Raw genomic sequence first — 9,051 nt, forward strand, 5'->3', positions numbered from 1 at the left:
TGCCTTGAGACCCTTCAGATGTTATGGGGTCTTTACCATTGGTCTCATTGGTAGGCCTGGCCTGTGAGGCATGAAGAGATGCAAGTCTGCTCGAGAGGCATGAGATCTGCTGCCTCAGCTGAAGTTCCTCACTGAGCTCCTGATTAATAGTGCGCAGTTGAGCCAGGTTTGCCTCCCTCTGAGTGGGAGGGGGCGCAGAAGGAGGTGGACGCTCAAGTTTTTGTTGAAAAGCCTCAAAACTGGGATATAGTGCTACAGGAGGTCCTCCGGAATCCGGAGGCTCAGGGGGCTCAAGTGAAAGGGGACATTTTCCGGATTCAGGGGACTCTGAAGTCTGAGAGCGCTCCTCTCTAACTTGTTCTAACCCTACATGCACCTTCTCTAAGGCTTCCAAGATTTCCTTTTTGGTTGGGGTCGTGAGAGCTGCGTTTAACAAAGCCCAATAAAAAGGAGCACCTTCTGGGAAACGATTAGGCTCGGCCAGAAGGGCTTCATCCAACTGGTTTCCGACTGTCTCCCATACTTCAGTATTTATTTCTGCCTTATTACATAGCCATGGACAAACTGTGTCCAGAATCTTAACAAAGGCCTCTAATCTTGCCCTCTCAACTGTTACTCCATGTGCCTTCAGTATGCTCTGAATTGAATTTGCTAGATAATTCCTGGATTCTGATTGTCCCATTTTTTCTGACCCACCTGGCAGCGTACTGAACTTGCTCCAGCCCACACCCATGGAGTTCTCTTCTTCCTGCTTTCATTTATTTACTTTCATTAGTTCAGCCTCTTGGGGAGCTCAGCTTCTCACAGATCCTGCATCTGAGGGTGGACAGGAAGGCTGCTTTGGACTTCAGCACGAACACCCCACTGTTTCCATGGCCCAAGTTCCGTGCCCCACATCGCTTGGTTTTGTTCAGTTTGCATGGCATGGTGGGGTTGTTTTTGCCTTGCACACTTAAGCACATCTCTTGCCCCAGTGGGATTCAGTTTCATTTCCGATGAACACCTTTAGTTTTAGGAAGAGCTATGCATTCCCCTTGGTTCCCGAGACCCTGCTTGGAGCCAGCAGGGTTGGCTGGTGCCCCAGTCTTGCAGGTGCACTGCCTTGTAAAAGCCCTGATGCCTCAGGCCTGCGGCACCACCTCCCAGGCACTGTGCTGTTGGTGCAAGCAGCACATGTGCATGGTGCTTTGCTGCGTGTGCATTTCTCCTACAGTTCACCATTGGTTCTTCTGTACCTGTAGACATGAAGATTATAAAAATAGCTGACATTTCTAGAGTATTTAGTGTCTTGGGGTTGCATACATCCCCTTATTCCTTATAGTAACTTGTGAGATGGGTGTTCCTTGGTTGGGAAACTGAGGCACAGCCTTACCTTGTTGAGGACGTGTGGACAGTAAGTCACCGAGCTGGGATGCCACTGATGGCTTTGGCCCCTTGGAGTTCTGTCTCGCTGCTCAGATGTCTACATTACAAGGTTGTCACCATGTAGCTGCTGTAATGAGCCCCTTTACTGGCATGTTTCTGACTTGGGCTGGTGGTTTTGTTCCCACTGCCTGTGAAGTAGTTTGGTAGTTACTACCTGTCGTTGTCAGATTGCAGAAATGATGTAGGTGTAGATGTGACAGTTCCTTTATATGCGTAGAAGTGAAATATAGGCTCATGAAAAATATTTCATACAGCTGTATGCAGGGGCACACCCTTGTATCCCAGATACTCAGGAGGCTGAGGCAGGAGGATAACAAGTTCAAGGCTGGCCTAGGCAACTTACATTGCATCCCTAATCTATCTCAAAATGGAAATTTATAAAGGGCTGGGGATGTGGCTCAGTGTAGAGTGCTTGCCTAGCCTTCAAAAAGCCTTGTGTTCAGTCAACCTTCAATATTGTAAAAAGAAAAAAAAATGTAAATTTCTAAAACTATTTTAGAAAATGGTTTGGCATTATGTCACAAAGTTGGAAACATGCATATTTACTCAGCAAAAACTGGTGGTTGCAGTCTACATAATCGGGTAATTATCCAACAGTTGTATTTTTGTAGTAGCCCCAGGTAAAAAATAATCCAGACACCCGCAAGCATGAGACTGGATGAATAGTAAGCGGCTGTATTTCATTCGTTTATGACATATCAACACAGAGACAAAACCATGTAACAGGTGCCTCATGAGCAAAGTGTTGGCTGAAAAAGGCACACACACGAGGGGAATCTGTGCTAGGCGTCTTCACTGGACTCAGAACAAGCTTGCGAGCAGGGCAGTGGCACCACTGCTCTGGATTGGAACTCAGCGGGCCGTTGGGAGTCAGGCAGGGGTGACCACAGGGGGGGCTTCCTGCTCTGGTGATGGGAGCAGGTGTCGACCTATGTGTGTGTGTGTGTGTTACACGGTGTGTTTGTTTCACAGCCTGCTCGGTGGTACCCTTAAAGGTTGAAGTGTTTGATTGGGGACTATTGTGTGTGTGGGAGGGCTCCAACTTGACCTGTGTGGAAATGGAGAATTCTGGATAGAGAGGACCTTCAGAATAAATATTGTGGGCCTGTGCTGTTTTTAATAACTTGAAAGCAAGTATCCTCTGTTTACAAAGCAAATAAACTTTTTCATAGCTTGCATATAAAATCAGTTCCTGAGATCCTTGGAGAGTGATATTCTTTGATTTATTACCAACTATCTGCCCTGCACTGTTTTTAATAACTTGAAAGCAAGTATCCTCTGTTTACAAAGCAAATTTTTTCATAGCTTGCATATAAATCAGTTCCTGAGATCCTTGGAGAGTGATATTCTTTGATTTATTACCAACTATCTGCCCTGCAGTTTTCAGGTTTTTGTGTGGGTTTGCCAAATGCAGGGCAGAGCTGGTTGTGCTCCTGAGGGTGGGACAGTGGCAGAGCCCCAGGCTGCAGGGTGGACGGCCCTGTCCTGTGGCGGCTCCTGCTTGGAGAGAGGAGGTATGTTTTGCCCTTCTCTGAAGCGCTGCAGTTACGATTTGCAGAAGCAAATCTCTACCGTCCATGTTTGTCTGACTTACAATAAATAATTGTAAATTTTAAAATCACTGTAAACACAGAGGCTCAGATTTCTGGGACCAAATGTGTATGTAGCAAAAGGCGAGTAGTGTTACGTCGCAGAAGTAATGGTTCATGGAAGTCTTGGAAGCATTTCCTGAATGTGTGGATGCATGCACAGCATCAGGTACACAATGGTGTGTGAAGCCATCAGGTGGCGTCCACATGCTGGGCCATGCCAGGATAGCTGTTTGGCATCAGTAGCCTGCGCTAAGTGGATGGCTTTGTGCTGCCCACTTTTGCCAAGGTGTGCAGCCAGGCCAGCAGGGCCCATGCTCGGCATCGCGGGTCTCTCGGGAAGGAAAGGAAGCTGGGGATTCATGTCATAGCCAGGGTCACCATATTTTTAAGATGGGCGGGGAGGGTCCCCTAAAGGGAAGGAACGCGCCCACTGGCTTGTCTCACAGCATGGTCCCTGGTGTGCAGAGCCCCAGCCACGCTGGCCAGCCAGGAGGGCGAGCCCACGCTTCTGACGTGATGGCGGAGTCCTACCTTGGGGTGAGCACTGTCATTTCCACTTTGCTGCGGGGACGCTGAGGCACAGGGCGCTGGGCCTGGCTCCCAGGCTGTCAGAGGTGGGGGGCTTGGCTGAGCCCCCAGATCTGAATTCTAGATGCTCGTGGTTCTGTTTTGTGTGAGGACAGATTTTCAGCATTTTTGTTCTTTGTTTCCAGAAATTAATATTTCATAAGGCTGATACCCTGTGTGGTGTGGAAGCCTCAGATTTCATTTCCTTGTTAACGTTTGTGCAGACTAGGCATGTGGCTGGGCAGCTGCCGGTGGGCAGCACTGGGCCTGTGACTCAATGGATGCCAGAGGGTCTGGGCTGTGCTTGTCCCCACCCTCCAGCCACCTCCACCCTACCACCTTAGTGTACGAGAGCTTTGGAAAGCGAGGAACTCTGATGTTTCCAGCAGTGTGTTCCTGTGCCTTTAGGACGACAGTGAGGGTCTCTCCAGCGATTCGCACCCCAGTCCAAGGCTGCCTTGTTTTAAATTCTTAACATCTTAAATTAAAACTTTAGACTTTAATGTTAGTAGTCCAGGTCCCTCTTGGTTCCACGGCAGAGATTTGAGGGTTTCACAAGGTCACCAGAGCACTGGGGCCCTGGTCAGCCACTCTGCATCTTTCTGCACTTCGGCCCCCAGCTGCGGACACTTGCATGGGTTCCTTTCCCACAAAGCCCACCCGGAACAGCCTTGTGTTGTCCATCGTACCAGGGCAAGGGCAGTGTGCACTTAGCCTTCCTCGTGGGTGGGTGTCAGCACTGTGGTTTTGTCAGAGTAGTTTATCATGCATTGAATCTGTTTTAGTCATTTAGCATTTCAATTTAAAGGGATTTATATAGCCAGGAGTGCTGCAGAGGCTGAGGCAGGAGAATCCCAAGTTTGAGGTCAGGGTAGCGAGCTCAGTGAGACCTTGTCTCAAACTCCAGAGAAATAGTTGTGTGTGTTGGGGGTGTCTGGGGAATGTAGCTCAGTGGTAGAGTCCCTGGGTTCGATCTGCAGCACCTCCAAAAAAAAGCTAAGAGCACTTCTGTAGCCATTACCTCTTTTTTAGTGAGATAATGGCAGGGTCAGGCCCCCTCGGCCAGTCCTGGGAAAATGTCCATGCTGGGAGCTCTTGTGACCATGGCAGCAGCAAGTCCGCTTACTGGGATTGCCAGGCAGACCTTGTCTCCTGATGGGCGGCTTGGCCCAGCGGCTCCATATCCTAGGAGCACCGGTTTCCCTGCTTGGAGCCGTCCTGCCCTGCCGCAGGTCTGAGGATGCTTCTTTTTCTTTCTGGCGCCCTGGCTGCAGGAGAAGTTGCTCTTTGAGTCAGCGTGGAAGAAGGAGAAAGACATCGTTTGCAAGGAGATTGAGAAGCTTCGCGGGTCCATCCAGACCCTGTGTAAGAGTGCGCTGCCCCTGGGGAAGATGATGGATTACCTGCAGGAGGACGTGGACGCCATGCAGCACGAGCTGCAGCTGTGGCACGGCGAGAACAGGCAGCACGCGGAGGCACTGCAGAAGGAGCAGAGGTGGGGTGGGGGGGCGGGCAAGGATGGGTTGGGCTGCTGTCTGCACAGCTCAGGAGAAAGCTCCCCTGGGCATTCCCTCTGGACCCTCCTTCCTGCCTCCCTCCCAGAGGGGATGAGAAATCTCTTCCTCACTGTCCGCACTCCAAGAGGCAGGCTTCATGTTTGCACACACAGCGCTGAAGTTTTTTAACTGTTCCTACTTTAAAAGCACTTTTTTCGGGGGTACTGGGGGGTAAAACTCGGGACCTTGTAACTTTCGAGGCAGGCGGTGGCACGCACCATAAGCTAAATCCCCGGCCATGAAAGTACTTTTCACTGTAGAGAAAATGCTGGTAAGTCCATCTAAAATTGCCACTTTAAAAGAAATGTAATAGTCACTAAGAAGTACAGTTTCTTTTAGTGAGAGGTTTGATTCCCTATACTTGTAATCAGGTAATCAGTCTGTAAGCATGTAAGCTTACCAACTCTTAAGTGTTTACAAGTCCCTTAAAATTTAAGGTAGATAATGTGTAGGAAGCTAGAATATTACCAAGAGTTTATCAATGCCTATTGTATCGTGATAACTGCTTTTAAATATTAGGAAAAATCACGCCAGGCATTTCTTCCTTATAAGACCTGATTATGCTAAAATTTGTGGTGGGACAGCTGAGAACTGTTGCTCCTATATTTTCTATTTCAGTTTTAATTTTAATTTGTAGGTTTAAAAAACCTAGAGGGAAAGCTGATTTTGGTTTTATCTTTCCCGTGTAAATCCCGCCCAGAATCCAGCCCGACAGCTGCAGGGACTCCGGCGGTCACTGTGCCAAGCCAGTGAACCTGAAACCCCCTGGCAGGGAAGCCTGTCCTGGGGGCGGGGTCCAGGCTCTGTCCTCAGTGCCCCTGGGGACTCTGCCACGCCTTCCTTGCTGTCCCTCGGCTCTTGGGTTGTGATGTCAGGACGTCACACCCCTCACTGGAGAAACAGAAGCTTCTGTTGAAGTGAATCTCATGTTTGGCTTCACTAGGGGTCCTAGAAATTTAAATAAATTTGTGCAGGGTGGGCGGCTTTCCAGTCGTGGCATTACCCGAGGAAGTTTGCACTGTGCCCTTTTCTCTCTGGAGGAGGTCGGTGTTCTCTTGCTGTCCATGGTGTCTGTTAAGAAGTGGTGTGTGTTGGGCCCTGAGACTGACACGCCGCCCCCTCATTTCCTATCAGCATCACGGACTGCGCTGTGGAGCCGCTGAAGGCAGAGCTGGCCGAGCTGGAACTTGCTGTCCATGGTGTCTCTGTTAAGAAGTGGTGTGTGTTGGGCCCTGAGACTGACACGCCGCCCCATTTCCTATCAGCATCACGGACTGCGCTGTGGAGCCGCTGAAGGCAGAGCTGGCCGAGCTGGAGCAGCAGGTCAAAGACCAACAGGAGAAGATCTGTGCCGTGAAGGCCAATATCCTGAGGAATGAAGAGAAAATCCAGAAGATGGTCTACAGTATCAACTTGACATCGCGAAGGTGAATGCTCAGCAGCCACTCACCAAGGTGTGAACTTGGAGAGGAAGATGGGAGAGACCACTGCGATTTCAGTCCTGGCTTCCCGTGGACATGGCCTGATTACAGTGAGGTCGCCCACCTGGGCTTGTTAAGTGTATTAAAGACCATGTTTTCTTACCTTCTTCCGCTGGGAGTCCTTGCTGGTCGTCGATCGTCTTTCCCCTCTTTCCCTGTCCTCTGCTGCAGCCAGTGTGTCCTGGCAGGAGTTCCCTCCCTGGACTGGGTCATCACCATGGAAACGGCACTTCTTTACTTCATTTTCTGCCCACTGCAGAGCCCTCTGCCCACAGAGATGGAGTATCAGGGCACTCGGGTCACATCTGCCACCTGGGATGTGCCACTAGCACGACAGAGGGGACCGGGTGTGTGTCACACGGCCATACAATGGCCTGATGCCTGAGGTCACACAGATGCTGTGGCTGCTACTCAGCAAGGTGCAGCATTCGCCAGAACCCAGTCCTGTGAGGAGTGTGCGGGAGAGATTTGGGGAACTGACTTATGTAGCTGTGGGGCTGGTGGGCCCAAACCAAGGCTGGCAGACTGGAAACTCAGACAAGAGCCCATGCTTCAGGCTGAGGATCGAGGATAAAACAAATTCCTAACATTAGAAGATTTAATTTATGAAAGTAGAGTCCCCCAGATACTACACTGCCAAGTGACATGGCCAGGACTTGGGCTGTGTGCTCTTCTTTGATCTTTTATATTGAGACAGGGTCTTGCTTATATTGAGACAGGGTCTTGCTGAGTCAAGCTGCCCCGGGCCAGACTTGACCTTGCCCTGGCCCTCAGAGTGCTGGGAACTGAGCTGGAACTTGATGGCCCCTGGTGGACCCAATACAGGGAACTGTCCCATGGAGGCTGCTCACTGAGGAAGGCAAGTCTAGGACCAGAGGGACCAAAATCTGGATCTGACAACACCTGCATGCTATCCTGTCCTGACTGTTCTAGTCCTATAGATGTCTACGGTATGTGGTATTACACTTTCTGTGTCACCTTGGTGAGGCCATGGTGCCATTGCTCGGTCAAATACTAGTCTGGCGATTGCTGTGAACATGTTTTGTAAAAGGGATTAGTGTCTGCAATCCAGTGACTTTACGATCACTCTTATAGTCCTGGTGGGCCTCATTTAATCAGTTGAAGGTCTTAAGTGTGGAAGCCAGGATTTCCTCGAGGTGAAGAATTCTGCCTCCGGAGGGATACAGAGGCCCTGACTGAGCTTCTAGCTTGCCTACTGGTTTTGGACTCAGGACAGCTTCTCATAAGGCCACACCTCTTAAAGGTCCACACTGTCTCCTGCTGCCACCACCTGGGGACCAAGCCTCTCAACAGGTGAGCCTTTGAGGGCTATACCACATGTCTGATAAGTAAGTTGTCCCTCTCTCATTCCTTCCCCTTTTCTCTTTCTGTCTTTCTTTCTTTCTTTGGACCTAGGGATTGAACCCAGGCCCTATTCCCTGAGCTACATTCCCAGCCCTCACTGAGTTGCCCAGGCAGAATTTGAAGTTGTGGTCTCCCACCACAGCTTTCCAGAGTGCTGAGATAAGATTACATTGTGGCACTGTGCCTAGCTCGCTCTTGGCCTTTGACACATCAGCTGTTTCTGTACTGAAGGAGATGACAATGGCTCTTTTTTGTTTGTCAGTTTTAAGATGCTCTTACATATGTGGATCAATTAAAGTAATTGCATGCCAGATTTTTGGATGTAGTCATTTTGCTAATTGTTTAATATCTTGTGTCCATATTCTGAAGTATGGTGTTTCACTCTTTCCTAGTCCCTTGTACACTGTACACTCTGGCGGTTGGAATGTGCAAGTGTGGTAACAGGGTCACAGCATGAGATCTTGGCAGAGTGGGTCTTCCGTACGCCACATTTCCCACGCCCCACCACGGGGCGGGGATTCGGCGCTGGGCTCTTCCCTGTTCACTCGCCGTTACTGAGGGAATCCTGGTTAGTTTCTTTTCCTCCGCTGACTAATATGCTTAAATTCAGCGGGTCGCCACATCTGCTCTGAGGTCACATCACAGAAGGGAGGAGGACGGGGTCCCCCCGAGCAGGGGAGACCCCAGCCGAGCCCTCACCGCCGACATGAGTGTGGGAGCGGAAAGAGGACAATCAGAGTGGGGAGGGCCCACGCACAGACGACCGGGCCCAAGGAGGACACGCCAGCGTGCCGCACACCCAACACCCGCACCCACCCACTCCCCCACTCAGGCGACTGGACGTCGGTGTCGTCAGAGGAGGCGGAGAGACGGGCAGACGGAGCCAAGGGGCACATAGCCGGCAGGACCCGCTCCACCGGGGAGGGGACAGTGCAGCTGGTGGCATGCACACAGTGGGCAGCAGGGCCCAGTACAGACGGGTGAGGTGGGGCAGGGAGGCGGCAGTGCAAGCGCACCACCACCCGACCGCCACCACCGACCACCCCCCAAATGGCCACCGCGCGG

General features: G+C 50.8%; 1 protein-coding gene and 1 long non-coding RNA gene across 2 annotated transcripts; both read right to left on the bottom strand.

Moving 5' to 3' along the window:
- Positions 1 to 307: 307 nt before the first annotated feature.
- On the bottom strand, positions 308 to 4,480 carry LOC109117869. The gene is made up of 2 exons (XR_002025187.2): positions 3,549 to 4,480; positions 308 to 1,553 (listed from the first exon to the last, which is right to left on the bottom strand). It is a non-coding gene; the product is annotated as an uncharacterized LOC109117869 (long non-coding RNA).
- Position 4,481: 1 nt separating this feature from the next.
- On the bottom strand, positions 4,482 to 6,946 carry LOC104858516 (the record flags this gene model as incomplete). The annotated part of the gene is made up of 5 exons (XM_019206706.1): positions 4,482 to 4,852; positions 4,988 to 5,062; positions 6,144 to 6,224; positions 6,359 to 6,508; positions 6,725 to 6,946. Coding segments are annotated over 5 exons (768 nt in total), but the record flags the coding sequence as incomplete, so codon positions are not given.
- Positions 6,947 to 9,051: the final 2,105 nt, after the last annotated feature.

This window comes from Fukomys damarensis, unplaced genomic scaffold (assembly GCF_012274545.1).
Source record: "Fukomys damarensis isolate Sample0158 unplaced genomic scaffold, DMR_v1.0_HiC HiC_scaffold_55754, whole genome shotgun sequence".
Classification (NCBI taxonomy): Eukaryota; Metazoa; Chordata; class Mammalia; order Rodentia; family Bathyergidae; genus Fukomys; species Fukomys damarensis.